At 39.7% G+C, this 20937-nt stretch overlaps 1 protein-coding gene across 4 annotated transcripts; it reads left to right on the top strand.

Annotated features, from left to right (window-relative positions):
- Positions 1-524: 524 nt before the first annotated feature.
- LOC133514714 (choline transporter-like protein 2) lies at positions 525-20389 on the top strand. 4 transcript variants are annotated; one of them, XM_061846602.1, is made up of 22 exons: positions 525-721; positions 8280-8328; positions 8413-8486; positions 8597-8681; positions 10482-10566; positions 10719-10832; positions 10954-11014; positions 13132-13255; positions 13389-13472; positions 13555-13667; positions 14542-14673; positions 15279-15378; positions 15491-15583; positions 15738-15822; positions 15983-16245; positions 16339-16433; positions 17455-17558; positions 17654-17727; positions 17817-17887; positions 18094-18182; positions 18321-18405; positions 18898-19686. In XM_061846602.1, exons 1-22 carry the CDS (start codon positions 694-696, stop codon positions 19101-19103), a joined length of 2214 nt encoding a protein of 737 aa, XP_061702586.1. In that variant the 5' UTR covers positions 525-693; the 3' UTR covers positions 19104-19686. The 4 variants fall into 4 exon arrangements, with proteins under 4 accessions (XP_061702586.1, XP_061702588.1, XP_061702583.1 ...); XM_061846604.1 differs by lacking the exon at positions 18898-19686 and adding an exon at positions 19709-20389 and having other exon boundaries at positions 526-721; XM_061846599.1 differs by lacking the exon at positions 525-721 and adding an exon at positions 6928-7292.
- Positions 20390-20937: the final 548 nt, after the last annotated feature.

The following is a 20937-nucleotide window of genomic DNA, read 5'->3' as shown; positions in this document are numbered from 1 at the left end:
CATCCCTCATTTAATCTGCTTGTCCCAATATTGCCTAAATAAGAACATTCCATACGCAATTGTAAGAGCTACATGGCTCTTCGACCTCTTGTGACTCAGAATGCAGGACTAACCTATAGAAGGCCTGCGTATAACATTACAAATTAATAGTTTGCATTTATAATTAATGCTCCTTGTGACTTCATGGGCCAATCAAATATATGCATGTCACTACTTTAAGGGTGGGGCCGTTTTTGGCGTCTGATTACTGTTGGTTTGCGAACAGCTAAAACCAACACAATGGTCATTTATCCATGCTCTTGGGTGATTGCATCAATAATCTGTAATAATGTGCCTTTGTAAATGTATATTTAAACAAAATGTCAGCCATGATACGGTAGCTCTCAGCATTTGTGCTTCCGCCACTTAACGGTATTGTTATGAAGAAGCAAAACACCATTACGTCCTGCTTCTTGTCACCGATTCGCTAAACTTCACGCCAATCAAGTCTGTACCGCGTTGTTATTGGTCAGCGTTGTTGTTGGAGGACTACCCCCTTTAAACGATAGTAGGGCACTCGGGATTTTTTGGAGCGGACTTTTACCCTGTGTTTAAATGGACACGAGTCATTGACGAGTACCACTCCCAAGGTTGGAAATACACGGAGGTCGTCGCCGATGAGCCGTTTTGTGTGACAGGAAACATTGAGATACCATGGAACTGGAAGAGAAACCCAAATACGGTAACTTCGTGATTTCGTGCGCTGCTGTAGATGTTCCTCATTTAATAGGCAGCACGATGCGACTTTGCGTGTCTGCTCCTCCAAACAAAGCCACATCCAGTTGCGTGATTCTTCACAATAACGCAAATAAATCCACACGTTTAATGCAATCTAGACCCATGTATACGATTTTTTTTTTTACTTCTGCGAGCTAGCTGGCAACAGCAGACCACTTTCACTCGTGCTGCAGCCCTTTTTGTAAATGTGAAAATGCAATTATGGCAAACGAGTGCTACAAAATGAGATCGAAACGTAGCTATAATCAGTCAATACTGTATATATATTTTTAATAAGACGTACACAAAGTTTTTAAAGTGTGCTAGAGGTGTGTTTTGGGACTCAGTGTCCTATACAATATCCTTCCCTTGTCCAGTTGCTGCCACATTCCTCCTCACATTGGCATGGCAGGCAACTTAGCTGACGTCCAGCTTTTTGAAGGGTGTAGCACAGTTTATTAAAAAGAGCTTTACCCATTGGGAGAAGGTCTCTCGCTCGCTCTCTTATTTTAAGCTAGCGCTTTTCTGCTTTATTGTTCCAGTTCTTGTGTTGTTTTAGTGTCATGGGTTGTATAATCCTCTGGATTTATATTACATTTTCATTCCGAGAAGTAGATTCATATCAAGATACAGTATTGTGTATCACATACATATAGAGATGCGATTCATCTTGTGTCATCCATTACCCCATTGGTTCAATGAAATGGCTGTATAGTGTTTGTGAGCGTGTTTAGTATCTGTACTGAATTACCAAAATATATAGATACATATTGTGTTTTCAGATCCTACTGTACAGAGCTTTACGATCTATGGGGAGTGACGTAATTAGCAGTAATGATTTTGTCTGCACATTCCTTGGAAGATGTGACTGTGTTTTTAAGGCATCCTTAAATCTTTAATCATATTAGTTCTCCTTACAGTGGCTGTGATGACCGTGATTACATTGGCACGCACATTATTCACACATTCTATTGATAAAGGGAATCCTTGGAATAAAAGCAGGTTATGTAAATTAAGTTTTAAAATACATTGGCCAAAATTAAGGTCATTTCGAGAGTTAGTAAAAATGTAGTTTCCACATCCTTAGTGTAATCATAAATTCTGGCGCTTCAGAAGTTTGAGTGATTTTTGAATATATTGACATTTTTTTGGTTGTTTTGTTTTTGTCCTGAGTCAGAAAATGCACCCATACAGACTAGTTTTTACACCGATGGAAAACTATATACATGCTTCCCTCAATGTCGAACAAACCTGGACCACTAAAGAAAGCTTTTCATTGGTTCTGAGCTGTGAGCTTCACATAATGGAGTAATTTCAGGCCGAGTTGTAGCCCAAAAAACAACAACCACAATGACAGGATCTGAAGCTGCCTTGCCCTGCTGTAGATGAGCTGTAATTAGAAGCCATATATAGAAAAGTACTTTGAAACATGATTCAAATTCTCTCTGACCTCCCTTCCTGTCCGGTTTGTTAAGCAGCGGATTTGGTTTTTTTTTTGTTTTTTTCTCCTCTGCACTTCAGTATCACGTTTCCCCCTCAAACAGTCAAGAATTTCTTCATAAACAGCCACCTGTTTGTACTTTAATGCGTTTGGTCCTAGTCTTCAGAAGCCACACAGATCACATTTGAGTTTGCTAACTGGGGTTCTTGCCAACTGACTAAGCGTGACAGTTACAGTATGTGCTACGAAGGTCAGTAATTTATACGGTAAAGTACTAGTAGTCTTTTCTAAAGGCCATGACTCTTCTGTAATCCATATTACTTTCATAATACAGAGGTATAGATTTGACTTTTATTGCTATTTGATTGCTGTACTGTATTGTGGTCTTTGAGTTTCCAAGACAATGGATTGGAAATAATCAAGTCCTTTAAATTTATTTGGGGTTCATATTATAGATTGTCGAATCATCTAATAAAAGAAAATTGTTAAAACAACGTGATCTATAGATGATTTTCGCATTATGCTATTATGCCGCCATGTTGGCTCCTCCTAATCTTAACTGTCAACATGGCGGACAAAGAAATACTGTCCATGTTTTACAATTTCAGTGTGATGCTAGTTTAATGAACACAGACCAAAGTTTTCTGAGCTCCGTTTGATCTTACTTATGAAGATGAGGATATAGTATTTGTAAGTCGTTAATTGGACAATGAAGTATTAGTAGGATAGTAATATTTAAAAAAAAAAAATACCATTAAAGAGACCATTGTTGAGTAGTAGATTAAGCCGTCATCATTATTTTGTTGGTTTGAACCTGTAATAAAAGATATGTGGGGCACTGGAATGGAAAGCAGCAACTGTAGCCTTGAGATGTGATTAACATCTTTTTGCGTTTCAGTCTATACATTTTACTTTCTGCCTACTCTCTATTACTTGTCTTCCATCCATCCATCCATCCATTGTCTGATGCGCTTATCCTTACAACTGTCGCAGGAGTGTACGGGCTATCCCAGCTATCTTTGGGCAATCGGCGGGGTACACAACTGGTTGCCAGCCAATCGCATGGCACATAGAAACAAACCATCATTCGCGCTCACAATCACACTTAAGGGGAATTTAGAGTCCCCAATTATGAATGTTTTTGGGATGTGGGAGGAAACCGGAGTACCCGGAGAAAACCCACACAGGCACGGGGAGAACATGTGAACTCCACACAGACGGGGTCGGGATTTGAACCCTGGTCCCCAGAACTGTGAGGCACACCCTCCAACCAGTCGTTCCACCGTGTCGGTACTTGTCTTATTTTTGGTAGCACTATTGCCAGCATTTGAGGTGTATCCCAAACACATTTTGACCCTTGGCCAGTCAACCTTGGGACCTGCATAAATACAGTAGGATAGTAAATAGATATAGAAGATCCATTTATCAATGTACATGTGCAAGACTGCATTTTATTGTTCCCAAAAATTAATTTCATGAGAAAAAACAAGTACACACTGTGTGTACATTCAACACTATATAGATAGCTTATAATAATGCCCCTGTAGGCATGTACAGTAGGCACTAAGCAGACTGGCTAGCTCACAGGATTTTTTTTCTTTCCCTATTGCTGCAAGAGTTCAATATTTATACTCTCTATCAACCCAAAAGCCTTTCCCTAGATCATCCCAACTGTTTTTGTATCAAAGATATACGATCATCATCAGTGTGTTGGGAAATGAATAGTAATTTTTTGCTCATAAACATCAACGTCCAATTATGTTGATGTTAATTTCTTATGGATTTTTTTTAACCAATTTGACTCCACCTGGTGTCTAGGAATTCCACCAGGATTTTCCATCCATTTACTTTACCACTTATCCTCACGAGGGTTCGCGAGGAGTGCTGGATAACTATCCTAGCTGTCAACGGACAGGAGGCGGGGTACACCCTCAACTGGTTGCCACCAAATCGCAGGGCACATGGAGACATACGATAATACAATACTCAAAACCTCAGGGATAATTTATAGTGTCCAATTGATGTTGCGTGTTTTTGGGATGTGGGAGGAAACCAGACTCCCCGGAGAAAACCCACACAGGCACGGGGAGAACTCCATACAGGCGGGGGCCGGGATTGAACGCTTTACCAGCTGAGTCACTGTGCCCACCAGGATTTTTTTTTTTTTGCCAAATACCAAAATCAAATATGCCTCATCCCTATCAAGAATTTTATGTTTTGTGTTTGTTCCAATTGTGTTTTTGTTGTAGGACAATAGTTGGACTTTTCAATAATTACAAACAATTTGTTTGTTTGAATCTGGGTGGTGGCCTTTTTTTTTTTAAATGAAAATAAACGTGGTGTAAATTTACACGGTGGAGCAGCTGTAAAGCAATGGCCTCATGGTTCTAAGGGCAATCTGAATTCCACGTTCAATCCCGGCTCTCCCTGTGTGGAGTTTGCATATTCTCCCCGTTCCTGCGTGGGTTTCCTCCGGGCACTGCGGTTTCCTCCCACATCCCCCAAAACATGCAACATTAATAGGACACTCTAAATTGCCCCTAGGTGTGATTTTGAGTGCAGCTGTTTGTCTCAATGTGCCTTGCGATTGGCTGGCAACCAGTTCAGGGTGAACTCCGGCTTCTGCCCGTTGACAGCTGGGATAGGCTCTAGCACTTCCGCGACCCTTGTGAGGATAAGCGGTAAAAAAAAGATGGATAAATTTAACTAGATTTTCTGATCAATGTTTGCTGACAGCCTGACATATTCAAGTGTAATTAATTAATTAATGCTGTACTTGACCGTACCTTGATTAATACTATTGATTCCACCTTTTTGTCCCCCCATGAGGCAACAGTATGAATGCGATACTGAATGAACCATTCAGGGGTTTGACTCACTCTACTGAGAAAAATGTAAAACATGGCAACTAGTTGTTGCAGAGGCTATGGTGTTTGCCGGCTACTTTTGAGGTGCCCTCAAGCCAAGGCATCATCTCTATGATCTCAGCTCAATTGATACAGCGCTCACTACACACCTCTTTTCACTCTGAATCTCTCCTTGTGGTGTTCGACACAAAAAAAGTTCAATGGGCTAGCAATGGCGAAGGCCCGGCCTCCAAATACACGGACAGGCCACTTGGATATGAAGACTGGTAAGGATGAAAGAAGGCATGGGAACTCTGCTTTTGACTGCACGTCTGTAAAAACAAAAATATAGGGTGTATAGTGACCTTTAGTGTAGTCCTTGATAATGAGATACCAGGCCAGACACGCTTAATGTAGGTTGTAACATGCAGTAATTGTTCATCATACTCTTTAAATTAAAACACATTTATGTGTGGGTGCATATCTTGAGTCACAGCCAGCTTTAGCTGCAACAGTAAAACAAAATAGCTTTGTTGTTAAATGATCAATGTTCCTATGACGGCACAGTGGTGACAGGATAGCACATCTGCCTCACAGTTCTGAAGAGCTGTGTTCGAATCCGGCCTCGTGTGAGTAGTCCAGTTTCCTTGCACATCCCAAAAAAAATGCATACTAGGTTAATAGAACTGAAATTGCCTGTAGGTGTGAATGTGAGTGTGAGTGGTTGTTTGTTTATGAGTTCAGTTCAGGGTTGTCTTGGCCAAAGACAGCTGGGATGCCCCTCAGCATGCCCGTGACCCCAGTGAGGATAAGTGGAACGGAAAATGAATGAATTTTCCTACAACAGGTTGGAAATGCTATTAGTACTCCTAATAATTAAATTGATACGCCTGGTTTCAAAATGTGGAATCGGATTAGGGCCCCCCCACCCCAGATCCAATAACCTGCATCACCGGATGCATCCCCTCAAATGTAAGATTATCGACTGTTATAACTACCATGCTGCACAAAAGAGATTGATGATCGAGTAGCCGCAAATTCTGAACTTGCATTTCCCGGTGCAGTTCAATTGCTCACCACAACCAAATGAATGGAAATGTCCAGTCATGTTTCGTTTCCATCATCATCATCATCTGTTGTAAGTATGCACGCATTTAGTCACACTGTGGGCTCTTTGTTACAATCATGAATTCATTCAGTGTGTTTCTGATGTCCCTGCTGATTGAACAGGGGATTGACACAGCATGACAAAAATGAAATTTTTTGTACATCTTTGGATTTCCATAGTTTAAAGCAGTGGTTTTCAAACTGGGATAATCCTGGGGGGTGCGGTGATATAACAGGGAGTGTGGGCAGAGGACTACCATGAACACTATATTAAGTTACATTCAGCTGTTGTTCATGATTTTGTTGATTTGCAAGGAATAATGCTTGAGGGTGTGTGTGTGGGGGGGGCATGGGGGGTGGAGGGGAAAGGAGTGTGTGTGCTGAAAATTTCATTTTAAAAAGGGGAGGGCGCTGGTAGGGAACTGCTGGCTTATAGTAAATTATTCTATAAATTGCTGCCATAGCTCCCAGAGTGGATGATAGTGCTCTGATGTTTAGAGATGAGTCCTAATAATGTTACACCACACGAGCAAAAAAATGGCTTTTTAAGCCCATTATTACTTCTGTGGTGTTAATCATTGCTTCATAAAGGCTACACAAACTTTTACAATTCCCCTCGTTTTAATAAAACACATGTTTCTGATAACATCAACAAAACTTTCCATTATTTTCCCTTCCTCTTTTTGCACAGCAACAGTTCCCACCCTCTTTCACATAGACACGCCTCTTCTGTGTCCCTCCCATACTTCCTGCAGATGAGTTTTGCGTCTCTCTGATCTCTTAAGTACATCAACGGAAAGCCAGAAAGACAGAGGCTTCGTTTAGAAGTGGGAGGAGGTACACAGGTGGGAAATGCACTAGGATCAGCAACTTATTTCGGGATAAACAAGGTGGGGGTAGGGAAGGGGGCAAGAGTAAGGCGGAGTATTATTAACTGGCCTGGTGCACAAAGACAGGTTAGACTGGTTTCTCCCCCTCGCGATCCTTACTTCTCCTTGCCTTTTGTAAATCTATACAAGTGGAAAGAAAGAGTCAGAAGTGTCCTTGGAAGGAAAGTAGCAAGGGTTCTCAGCACATTTGAAAATTAGCCACAGAAAGGAATTCCAAGATGCCACAGGAAGGCGAATATTATGGAAAGCATGGTAATTACCCTTCGTGCTAAAGTTTCACGCTCCCTTGAAGCATTTTTCATCTGTATTATTTCTTTAAAAGGGATTGTGTAGCGGTGATTAAATGTTGAGAAGCGTGATACTAGAGAAACAGTAATGTCAGCTTAGTGGGAAAAGTTTTGGTGCGTGCTGCTGATTACGCAGGCGTGAATGAAAGTATGAGCCTTATCACGTTTCTCTTGCTTGAGCAATTTGCACACTACCTCAGAAGAACTGAACTCAATTTAAAACTGATTTAATCCTTTGAAAACGTTACAGAAACTAATGGTTTTGACAAAATCTAACCCTCGTTAGGCCCCATTCCTCTGAACTTTTTAGATGATCAACTGAAAGCGACACTATAGCATCACAGAATGCCCAACAACAAGCACTCATAACGTTTCAGGAAGTGGTTTCTCTCACAGCCACTCAGATAAATGCTTGCTGTCAGAACTAATCTCCCTAAAAGCATCCATAATTGATATGCCAAGACTCTACAGAATAATGTCTTATGTCCATTTCCACATGAGGTACTACACGCCAATCAAATACTGGTTGTACAGTTTCTCTTATCTTGTCACTGTTTTCTTACTTTGCTAATTACTAACTAACTAACTATATGACCTTCTTGGTGCAGGTATTATTATGATGTTTTTTTTTTTTTTTTAAACAAAAGTAATTTTAGTCGAGCATGTTGAAAATGCGGCACTGTACAACAAAGGTTTAAAGCGACCTCTAGTGGCAGTCTATCTCCCACTCACTCATTCTTTGGTTTTGCCTGAGCTTAGTCACCAGGGAGGAATTTGCTGGGTTGCCAGGTGTGTCTGGCTGTATGGAGAATGGGAGGAAGACAGGAGCACACTGGTGCTCTACTATCAATGACCCATATTTTAATGTCTCTTCATGTGTCAGATTTAAAAGGAGTGTATGTTTTGTAAGGGTGCTATACAGAGATTAAATAAACTTCCCTCTATTATACAGGCGAGCCTAGGAAATATGATCCTACATTCAAGGGCCCACTCCAGAACAGGTGAGAGGGAATGATTTGATCTTCTCTGAGTTGGATAAGTTTTCCCACTGCCCAAAGTCCTCCAAAATTTGCATTTGTCTCCAGGGGCTGCACAGACATTGTGTGCTGCATCCTCTTCATTGTTGCCATATTATGTTATATTGGAGTGGGAATACTTGGTAAGGAACCAGCCCTGCAGTTTTTTTTTTTTTTTTGTATATTGCGACAAATACTTTACACACATTACATTATATTTTATCACCTGAATAACACTATTTTGTTTTTGAAGCTTGGTCACAAGGTGACCCCAGGAAGGTGATCTATCCCACAGACAGCCGTGGCCAGTTCTGCGGGCAGGCTGGCACCCCGCTTGAGTGAGTCATCTTTTCCTCACACATAGACTGTAGAGGTTATTGTTATGGCTGTGCTGTGAGAATCTTTATTACTTAAAGGGGAATTCTGGTGGTTTGCATTAACAATGTATCCAATAGGTCATGTAATATGTACCCCATCTTGGCAATGTGATGTTAAATCCTCTCTCATTTAATAGTGTTTTGAGAAGATTTTTTATCGACAGTTGTGAATTTTCAGGGGCGCTACCATTTTTGCGAGTCACATGACCCATGTGCGTGGATGTGACGTGTACCGTGCCGTTCCAAACGCTCGATTACTGTAAATGTTGAATATTCGGATGGTTGTTCTGGCGGAATGACGCCGGAGTCTAACCACTCGGAGGCCTACGTGTGGGTCATAAGTGCGTAAACAATTGGGGGGCAGCCGTGGATGGTTCTTCGGACAGGAATGACACGGAGTCTGACGAGTGAGGTCCGGCGGCGGGCCGCGAGCTGAGCTTCCTGGTGGCGCAGGCCGTTAGCCCCAGACGCCGAAGCTAGGCTAAAGGCCTCCGCCGCCACTGGAGCTCAGCTAAAGGCCTTCGCCAACGTCGAAGGCAGGCTGCGAGCCGAATTAATTACAGCCACCGGTTCAAAACTGTATGGAAGTATTCCTCCATCTTCCCGATCAACCGATACTGCTATTTCATCAACAGATGAGGATAAATACGAGAAATCAGCGCTGGGCATAAATGGTGTCCCATGTAATCGAGCCTTTGTTGTGGCATGGTACACGTCACATCCGCGGACGTAGGTCATGTGAGCAGCGAAAATGGCAGCGCACCTGAAAATTCGTAATTGTCGATTAAAAATCTTTTCAAAATACTTTACATACTTTATTTAACATCACATTGTCAAAATAGGGTACATATTACATGACCTACAGGATACACTGTTCATGCAAAGCACTGGATTTCCCCTTTAACAGCATTCTTAGGAGTTTCTCCATTTTTTTTTTTAAGGCTTCACTGAAGCTCCATTAACATTTGCCATATTTACAGAGTTCATATGTCACAGATTTAGGTATTAATACCAGCAATACAGGATGCTATTGTTGTTGATTTGATTTAAAAACTAGGGTGACAATTTAAGCTAGAGCCTATCGCAGTTGAGTTTGAGCGTGGGCCATTCTGAGCTGGTTCCCAGCCAATCACAGGGCACTTTGTAAACAGAAGGTATTCACAACCACTGACAATTTAGTCTTTTATGAATGAAGCATGCATGTTTGGAATGTGGGAGAAAGTTGGACAAAAATCCCACATAAGCGTGGGCTAAACAAGCAAACTCCTCATGGGAAGGCCACAGCAGAGATTCGAACTCTGAACCTGTGAGGCAAATTTGCTAACGACTCTGCCTGCCAACTAAAGTTATACATTACAATATGTTTTGAAATATATACAAATGATCACCTTACAACATTATGAATTCAGTTTAATTCAAGAGAACGATGTGTAGTGAGTTTCATTTCACAAAAAAGAGGGACTGTGACATTGTGGTTTTGGTCCTCCCTCCCTGCTGTACTTTTCAGCTGCAACGGGCGGATGGATGTCCTCGGAGCAAGAGTTAAAAAAACAAAACACTTCCTTATAACATTGCCTATAAAGGCATCTGATCAGCCTGGCATAACTTTGTATCATGCAAATACTTTTTATTTAGGTTTAGTCACATAGTGATGGCATAATTTAAAAGGAAACAAAAGAGTTCATTTCATTTATTTGAAAATCGCTCAAACTAACATCTTGGACTTGTCAATGTTTTTTTTGTTTTTTGTTCCTTCACCAGAAACAAGCCGCTGTTATTCTACTTCAACATCATGAAGTGTGCCAGCCCCATGGTGCTGCTGGAGTTCCAATGTCCAACCACACAGGTTTATTGATTTTTCATTCCCATCATGCAGTACTCATTGTGAATCCTAAACATGCTTGCTTCTCCGTTAATGTACTGTAGTGAGCTATTTTTAGTGGTGGCCTAAAGATGACCGATTTTCCTGCAGTGATGCGACATTTCTTCCCTTATTAGATATGTGTGGAGAAGTGCCCTGAGAAGTTCATGACATTAATCAAAGCTACTAACAACAGAAAAGACTTTGACTACTACAAGTCCTTCTGCAGGGAAGGTGTGACGAATTCCATGGTGGGTGGCAAGTTTTGCCAGTGAACTTTCGATACAAGTACAAGTTTATCACCTACAGATTGTTAGAAAATATAAATGATCCTTCACGCACTGTCTTACCAGTTTGTACGGAATATTTCAGAGTACACCCGAAATCCTCAAGTTAGGGCTGTGTCCTGCCATGCTGACCCCTAGCAAGCCTTGTGAGTACATTTTGTTGATCTTTTCATGAAATCTTCCCTAATCAAATGATCTTCTTTGCTTTATTTTTCCTTGAATGACATCTTATCAGTGTGCACGATCTACCAAAACTGATACAAGTCGATGTTCCGCTACCTTTTCTACACTTGGAAATTCTTTAAACTCTAAAGAAACTAAATATTGACTACATAATATCTTAATGTATATCCCACGATGAGTACCGATGTTGCAAAAGCATCAGCTAGTAAAGTTGGAGGATTGTTAAATTACCGTAATTGCTTGAAAATAATGTGTAATTTTTTTCCGGAAATATTTTCAAAAAGTTAATAGAGTGCATTATATTTAGGTATGGATGAAAAATAAAAAATACACATTGTATAGTCGTATACAGGTACATAGAGTGGTTAAAAAAAAAAGGGGGGATACGTATACATTTTGATATCATATACGATGTCCCATGTGACACATTTATATTTATTCCGGTAATGTGCACCACCAACCTGAACTCTGACCTCCTCGGGGGGGGGAAGCTTTGCATTTAACGATCGTTAGCGTAGCATATTTATTGCTACTGTACCAAACATCAAAAAAGACTGCCCGTGAGCTTGTTTTAACTTAAACTGAGACAAAAAATGCCGACTACGAGGGCTAGTTGTGCAGTTGCTTTTAAAAGAAATGTTTCACCACTACTGCTGATGAGAGGCCAAACTGGAAATAAAACAATGTGAGCTGAAACTACGTAGTACGATCATAAGATCATTTAAAAAATAAAAATAAAAACAAAAGGGATAGCCCACACAATTGAAATGCTCGCTTTTTTAAAAGTCATTTCTATGTAGTTTGAGCTTTCGTTTTGATCGCGACCTGACGCTATGAAGAGAGATCTTAGCCAAACGGGTGTAAGAGGCTGTTAGCACGGTGCACCTTCCCCTGAAAGTGTTAACAATCATGAGAAATAAAGGGAACCAAGACTCTTGGGATTAAAAAAGTTTCTTCACAAATGCCATGGATGACATATAGGATGACAAGATGGGATCATTGTTCATGAATCCAGGAAGCACCAGAACTAGACCAATTCATCAATGATGAGTTTGACAATGATGCATTAAAGGTAGCTACGATGGATATTTTTCAAATTGGAGTTGAGTCAAATGCTTCTTTTGAAGTCTTGACCACGGATGTGTAATGTAGTGAATTAACTGCACTATGCACAAGTATTTAATGCATTTTTTTTTAAAGTTAAACAGTGTTAGTTTATTTATTTAAGACTGTAATATGGGTTATCAACAGCATTAATAAAATGTTATCCCATCGTTGAGCATATATTTTAGTTCGTTGAGGGATTCTGCTCTGACAGTTGCAGGGACCAGGACAAGCATGTCCTGTGGACTGTCCCAAGATATATATTACCGCACTGCAGATTACTATTATTATTATTAATGATTGTTGTACAGACAATTTTTCTGAAAACCAGTACAAGTACAAACCTAGCAAAATAGAAATAGATAATTGCTAATATTTTGAGCACTAACGGGAGAAGCTGAAAGAAAGAGAGAGAGAGAGAGGATAGCGGCAAATTGGTGGTACACATTGTACATTGGCAGAAGGGTTTTCCTGATTTATTTATTTATTTATTTAAATTTTATTTTTTATTTTTAGGTAAACTTTGGGGGTGCGCATTATACTTCAGGATGCATTATATTCGAGAAATTATGGTAGTTCTTACAGAAATACAAATAGCCTGTCACGTAGAACAGAAATCTTTTTGTATGTTCTCCAATTTCTTCATTTGAAGAGTATTCCAGTTTTATTTGTTCGAGATACAATAACTCACATTGTAGCATTTCAACTAATAAGTAACTCAACCATCAATCCACAATACTTTTTCTCAGTCATCAACTTTATCCTGACTTCTTTGGAAGACACCAAAAATGTTTTCATTTTGAAAAAAAATACAGTACTGGATTCCCCCCCCCACACACACACACGACGATCAGATTTTCAACTAAATTTCCCATACTGTATTTGTAAAAGTGTTGGGGGCCGAGTTCAGATCCACAAATTCTTGCCTAGAAAATACAGGTTCAAAAGGTTGTTCACTCATGGAATTTTCTTTTAGTCACCCGTAGGTGCTTCCCAGCTTTGGGCAAAAAAGGAGGAGTGATCACTGTGGGGAACAATTCCCACTTTGACGATGGAACTGGAAATATGAGAGATGCCAAGGATCTTATCGATGGAGTGAAGTGAGTGCTGGAGTAGTTATTACAGTACGCAGGAAAAACAATCCTCCATAATTTGATTATACAGTATACCTATATTAAAATGTGGCCTTCAATTCAAATGACCAGACACCAAGATGCTCTTTTAACCCACCAGGAATGCAACTGTGGCTATTGAAGCTCGCCAGGTGGTCATGAAAATCTTTGAGGATTACACCCAGTCTTGGTACTGGATCCTGATGTAAGACATCTTTAAACACGTGCAGCGCATAGATTGTCCGTCTTACCTTGCTTCCCTGTTGACCCTCCTCACTCCTCTCCAGAGGTTTGGTTATTGCAACGGTCCTCAGCCTGATCTTCATCGTCCTCCTGCGCTTCCTGGCAGGGATCATGGTCTGGGTCATGGTAGCCTTGGTGATAATAGTGATAGGATACGGTAAGACTTTATAAATTCACGTACATCCATAGATAACTGTGTATTGACTCTGAACAGAAATGTCTTCATACAAATTATATACACACACACACACAAATCTCACAGAAACTAATAATAATCAACTCGAGCATCATCCACAATGTGTTCTACTGTGTCAGCAATTAACCACATCCCCATTCTTTTGGAAGACAAAACATTTTATATTTTTTTCAATCTTAGTTTCATAACACATTTGCTGCGTGTTTCATTTCTTTATTTTTACTTCCCTCTTGAAATTACTTTTGTCCACCAAATGAATTCTAGAGGTTATGGTGGTAATTTTTTTTAGATTTACCTTGGGCTTCTTTTTTTTTTCTTTTATATTACAGAAACTTGGCATTTGACCAGGGGTGATAAGACTTGTCCACATTATCTCTGTAGTGAGCTTAATTTTTTTTGGACAATGTTTTTATCTTCACATGTCCACATATTAACCATTATTTTTGTAGGTCATCTGCAATGGAACATTTTCAGAAAAAAAAATTTTTGTTTCTTTTGACGGTTTAAAGTAGTATTTCACTGTATTTTATCGATGTAGATTGAACTTCTATATGTTTTTCCAAGTTATTTCCACAATTCTTTTCATGATTTTTTTTAGACATTTTATGAATTACAGGTACACAATATAATAACCAATACAAGAGCTGCACTAAAAATTTGACTGAGAATCAGTTCTTAGCAACATTGTCTGAATGTTATAAAATTTTTGTTGCCAACCAAAGTGCCTCAAAATTAAAATGCATAACGTAATGCCAACTGGGTCTTTGTTTTCCAGTGGAACAGCTAATGTACTGTATGTATATAATTTTTTCTTTTCTTTGTTCACGTTACGTAGGTATCTTCCACTGCTACATGGAGTACGCTGACCTGAAGGGCACTCCTGGTGCTGATGTGACCCTGCAGGATTTAGGCTTTCAGACAGACTTCGCAGTCTACCTTCAGATCAGACAGACCTGGTTGGCCTTCAGTAAGTTCAATATAAGTGTACTGTGCAGATGGAGGAAACAATTTGCATTCATCCATTTTCAGGAGGCAGAGTTTCCATAGAGAAGTACAGTTTGCTTTCATTTTGATTTGTCTGCATATAGAGGTTACAGCTGTACGGATGAAGGTGCTCAAATGTAGAACTAGTCATTAATGTAGTCAATGGCATCCTCAGTTATAGTTTGTGTATAATACATTATCTGTTATGCATTTTCATTGGCAAAAATACTCCTGTACTACTGCAGTCGGTTGACTTTTTGACAGAGAATCCCCCGGAGAATGCGACTGCAGGAAGAAAAACAAGCTTTTTCTAGCAAGGAGTGCTTTTGAAGACCTACATCCACATGCCGTGATGAAAATAAGAAAAGCAAAATGCTGGACATCCTTCATTGTTGCTAGTCGGCCAGCCATGCTGTGTTTCCCCCACTTGACACTGTCACACTACTACCTACCAGTTTACAATGTGATCTATAATAATTGTTTACCGTACCAAACTGTACCTTGATGTGCTGAAATCTACTGTGCAGTAAAATGTGAATATAACGTTCCTCTAATCCTGCCGTTTATCACTGCTGCTCTTCTTTTTAGTGATCATTCTCGCCATTGTAGAGGTTATCATCATCCTGTTACTCATCTTCCTCCGAAAAAGGATCCTAATTGCCATTGCACTCATCAAAGAAGCTAGCAAGTAAGAGGAAGTCTTTCAGGGGGAAAACATGTTCAAGCTATTAGCTGACTAGTATTTGGTAAATAGTTTAATATTGACTGGTTGTGAAGAAATGATGATGATGTGTTCACAGGGCAGTCGGACATGTGATGTGTTCCCTCCTCTACCCACTGTTCACTTTTCTCCTTCTGGCTATCGTCATCGCCTACTGGGCCACCACTGCTGTGTATCCTTTTTGTCACACTTCAACTTTGGACTGGTGTGGTTGCATTCAAAAATTAGACAGGAGGTGTTGCTTCTGCGGTCTGATCCTGAAAAGAACTGAGGCTAATCTGCACTCATGATCCTCTTCCTAATTGTTGTCCTTGACATAACTTCAGTTTCTTGTCTACTTCAAATGAACCCATCTACAAAGTATTCAACGAGACAGCATGTGAGCACTCAAGAAAAACGTGTGATCCAGCTGTGAGTTGTCTCTCTTTGTGAACCTTATAATGATGCTTTCAAGCATCGCTTTTGCTAACATTTAGGGCAGATTTTTTTTTTTTTAAATCAGCCCTGTTTTGAATCATTATGTCTCATTTAATTAATCCAAATGTATTTGGTTTGACCTGTCTGTGCCCAGAACTATACAACCACAAACATGAAAGCGGAGTGCCCTGACTCTGAGTGCCTTTTTGCCTTCTACGGGGGAGAGACTGTTTACCACAAATACCTGATTGGCTTGCAGTTCTACAACGTCTTTCTTTTCTTTTGGTGTGCCAACTTTGTAACAGCGCTGGGGCAGATGACATTGGCTGGGGCCTTTGCCTCCTACTACTGGGCTTTTGTCAAGCCAGACGACATGCCTTCCTTTCCTTTGTTTTCTTCACTCGGGAGAGCTCTCAGGTCTTTTTTTCTTTTTCTTTTTTTTGTTGTGCATCTCCTGTTATTTGATATACGGCATATGACCTGTAGCTTTAATAACTTGTCCTGTTTTAGGTATCACACAGGAACCCTGGCATTTGGCTCCCTGATCCTTTCAATCATCCAGATCATTAGAGTTCTCTTGGAGTATTTGGACCATAAACTTAAAGGTCAGTCACATTTAGTAAAAAAAAAAAAATATATGTACCACCCACTGTGCTGGGCAAGACATGGGCACCGTTGTTTCTGTTTCATTCTGTCGTGGTTTGTACGTCATTTTCATTTTATTTTTGCACGTTTCTTTTGTATGCAATTGATCTCAAAAGCATTCATATCTACCATGTTCATCCAGCCGTCATTGACCTTTTTCAACAAAGCATCACGCACATTTGTCACACAAGTCCCAAGTCCTCTCATCTCTAATGGAAAGAAGGCTTTCATGTCGCCTTGTGTAACATCGCGCCAATTTTCATGTTTGCAATCACGCTGGGTAGTCACGTGGTCTGAATAGTTCAGTAAACAAGATTTCGCTTCTTTGTCCAATTCAAACACGTCTTTCGCATCCCCTGGTGCCGTTTTGCACCAATTCACACTGTTTCATTGATATTATGTAATAATGTCGCGCCCATTGTGAACATACCATTAGGCAGAGATGCTTCACTACTTCCCAATATGCTGTCACTCTCGGATATTCAGCATTATATTATTAACATTTTCATAGTTGTTTACTTTTTAAACTTGTTCTTGTAGAGAGACGAATGATCTAAAACATTTTGGTAACTTTAGCATAGTCTAGATTTTAAAAAAAAAATCTTAATTTTAGAACCTAAGATATACCTGTATTGTGATTTTTACATCGACCTCTTTCTCAAAATGTAAAAAATGAATAAATTTTATAATGAATCCATTAGTGCTATAAAGTTATTACCACAAAGCTTTACTCTTTTGGCTTTTTGTGTGTGTGTGCCATTTTCATCATGAATATGAATGAAAATAAAGCAACTTTTCCTGTTGTCAAAGTCACTGCTTTGAAACTGGTCATTAAGAACAACAAAGTAATACTTTTTCACATTACTGAAGATTACTGCTCAAAAAAAAAATAAAGGCTCGAGAGAAGGCAAGCATTTACAGTGTTAATGGCACACCTTGAGTTTTTTTTTTTTGAGACCCTTATACATTATTGTGTTCCAGGAGCCCATAATAAGTGTACCAGGTTCCTCATGTGCTGTCTCAAGTGCTGCTTTTGGTGCCTGGAGAAATGCATCAAATTCTTGAACAGAAACGCCTACATTATGGTGAGTTGTCTGAATGGACATCGGCCTAACCCCCCGGTACTGCATATAGTACTGTATTTCTAACAGGACATGTGTTCTCCACATTTGGCCTCTAGGTGGCAATATATGGCAAAAACTTCTGCACTTCTGCTCGGGATGCCTTCTTCCTGCTCATGAGGAATATGATCAGGTTCATTTTTTTTCTTTCTTTTTTATTATAAATATATCTTGAAAGTTTAATGTATTGTGACATAAAGAATACTTAATGGTCTTTTATAGGGTGGCTGTGTTGGACAAAGTGACAGATTTCCTCTTGTTTTTGGGCAAACTTCTCATTGTTGGACTTGTGGGTAAGCGTTTCTCGTACGTGTTCTTCACGCTTGATGGAAAAATATTTCCCTAAGGCCTTCATGCCTTTCAACCCACAATGTGATGCCTGTACAAATATACAAAGATTATGTAACTTTTAGTTTGTCGTCACAAAATTTGTACTTGATGAAATCACACCATTGTGTCAGTTGGGCTGTTGAACCTGTTTCTTTTCCTCTCTCCACAGGGGTCTTTGCTTTTTTCTTCTTCTCTGGGAAAGTGAAAGCTTTTGAAAACACTGCCCCTCATCTCCACTACTACTGGGTACCCATCCTGGTGAGTCATTTAGTTTTTAAATACAATTGAGCATAACACAATCGGCGATCAATTATGACACAGGAGCTTTTAATCGTATAATTATTGTATCCAATAGCTATATGTCGTATTTTTAAATGATGCTTGTGTCCTCATTAGACTGTGGTGGTTGGCTCCTATCTCATCGCCCATGGATTCTTCAGTGTGTACGCTATGTGTGTGGACACCCTTTTCCTCTGCTTCTGTAAGTACTCGAACCTCCTCGCTGGTCACTTTCGAAATGGCATGAAAGACTACATAAAAACAACAAAATTTGCAACCATGTTGAACAGGGAGCACAAAAGTATTTGAGTCATACGGGACTTGAAAGGAACTTCTTCCTCAAATGTATTGCTTTGCTTTTGGTGATGGGCTGTGTCTGCATGAAAAGGGGTGTCCTAACAAAGTAATTAATGAAACTACCATTTCAAAAAGTAACATTCTGTGGCTTACTCAGTCTTCAAAATGTATTTTTCTGAACAAGAACTGATTGTGGGAACTTTTTGCTTGCTTGCTTGTCTGCTGTTTGACGCTCTTTTTTTGTCTCTTCTCTCCTTCCCCTCATGTCCCTCAATGCACTCCCCACTCCTTTCCTTCCTGCCAATTTTACCTCCTTTCTTCTCACTTTTACCTCATAACTAAATGTCTCATGCATTCATTAACATGCACACATTGATACACAAACACCCAAATGAAGGTGAAGACCTGGAGCGTAATGATGGTTCAGCTGCAAGGCCTTATTACATGTCCACTACGCTCCGTGACATTCTCTGGGAGAACAAGGCGGAAGGGCCACCGTCTTCTGCTCAGCTACAGGATGAAGAAATCAGTGGGCAGCAACAGCAGACTAAAGAGGAGGACACTTCTTTAGTAGTCAGGAGTTCTGTTGTTAAAGATGCATAGTTTTTCGTTGACACGAAGAAGAGGGGTCTCTTTTTGAGCCTCTTGTCCCACAAGCATGCTCAGAGGTGGCAAGTATCCAAAATGGGGAAGTTTATTGAAAATCAAGCTCGTCTTAAGAGGGCTGCATACTGGTACTCAAGACACGTCTCCAAATTACGTGTGTGGAATGTCTCCATTTTCCTGGAGTGTTCGGTGTTTTGGAAATGTGGAAATTGGTTGTAATGTATTCAAGATGCTGGCCAGTAGCCATTTGAAACCACTTATGTGCCTAATTTACTGATAGTCAGAAGAAATCTTTCAATCTGAAGGTTTAGAATTGGCAATTATAAGCCTTAAAATTTGATCTGCACTAACAAACGGTGACCTAGAAGCTTGTCTTGTACTGTCAGCATTTCAGTTTTTACTGTGAATCTAAAAAGTTGGATGGGAACACCTTATAACTTTTAACATGTTTGCCAATGTATGTACTTGATACAATAAAGGAAAAATAATTGCAACAAGATTCTAAGATCCACTATATTTTGAGGTAAACCAAGATTTGACCCGCTCAAACAAAGGTGTGGTTCTAATAATACCAGTGAACATTCGTTTTTCTCTTTCTTCAGTGGAGGATCTCGAGAGGAATGATGGCAGTCCAGAGAGGCCATACCTCATGCCCGAGAGCCTCCGCAAAGTCCTGAACAAGAAGAACAAGGATGCACCAGCTCAGTAGAGCACGTCCTCCAGTCCCCGTGCCAGTACTGTGGTGCGATCGGCAACTAAAACCCATCAGAGAAGAGCACAAGAAACATCCTGATGCTTTATGGAACCCTCAGGTGATAATTGCATTTTGTCTTCGTGATGACTCTGAAAGAGGGTTTATGTTCAAGAAATTCAAAGGCTTACCATATATTACTCAAGTATTAATTTATATGATAGAGCTTTTTGGATTTAAAAATGCCTAAACCTAATGTATATTTGCAGTGAAGTAAAGATGCATATTACTCCCACCCCCGCCTTTTTTTTCCTTATTTGATAAGTGTATGAAGGTACGCTTCAAAGCAAGCTGTATTAGTTTGGTCTGTTTTGTTTTTCCTTTGAAAATGTATAATCTTGCATGATATTTTTTTTTTTTTTTTTTTTTGCACCAAAGCCATTTTACAGCCAGTGTGAGGCTGTGTATGCACTGCATGTCACATCTAACGTTTAAAGTTATTTTGTACTGCTTTTAAAGTCATTTTTTGACAGTGTCTGCAGTGAACTGTAAAGGTTTTTGAAAATAAAGGAAAATAGTTTTGTACATTTAATCTCTTTAGTGGTCATTCTTTAAGAAGGCTTACAAAATGGGGTTGTTGTACCAATTGAAAGCCTGCTGACAAACGACGTCATTTAGCAAAACCCATATACAGTATTTATAGTTTTCTGTGCCAATACACCCGTCTATAGTTCTATGAATCACAAATCTCGCATCACATACCAGTGTTGTAGAGGAGACACTTGATGAATCAGGTTATAATCCCGCTAAACCAGTAGTATAAAGCCAATTTGGAAAGCACGCAGATCTCATAGATCTGAGCCTTAATCATTATGGTACAAGTTGACTTTTTGTCAACAGTTAAGTCATTCCATACTCAATTTTTCATCCTACTACACCTGCTGATATTTTGGTTATAAGAAATGGATACAACTTTCACAAAACATTTTCCGACATAAGATGCATTTACAATCAAATGTCTAAATAACTCGCTGTTTCAGAATTTCTCCAATATTAATATTGTACAACAATGCCGTCAACGAAAAAAAAATCTGCCTACAAACAAACAATCTTTTAAATCAACAGTGCCCTCAGAGTCTT

The sequence above is a fragment of the Syngnathoides biaculeatus genome, chromosome 16 (genome assembly GCF_019802595.1).
Source record: "Syngnathoides biaculeatus isolate LvHL_M chromosome 16, ASM1980259v1, whole genome shotgun sequence".
Lineage (NCBI taxonomy): Eukaryota > Metazoa > Chordata > Actinopteri > Syngnathiformes > Syngnathidae > Syngnathoides > Syngnathoides biaculeatus.
The sequence above is the reverse complement of the archived record's forward strand: the minus strand, read 5'-3'. Positions and strand labels throughout refer to the sequence as shown.

Excerpts from the sequence above, each read along its gene's own strand:
- LOC133514714 (XM_061846599.1), top strand. The coding sequence starts at position 7,259 with ATGCCACAGGAAGGCGAATATTATGGAAAGCATG. Across the intron at positions 8,329-8,412 it reads AAGGGCCCACTCCAGAACAG|GGGCTGCACAGACATTGTGT; the intron begins GTGAGAGGGAAT and ends ATTTGTCTCCAG. Across the intron at positions 13,473-13,554 it reads TCTTGGTACTGGATCCTGAT|AGGTTTGGTTATTGCAACGG; the intron begins GTAAGACATCTT and ends ACTCCTCTCCAG.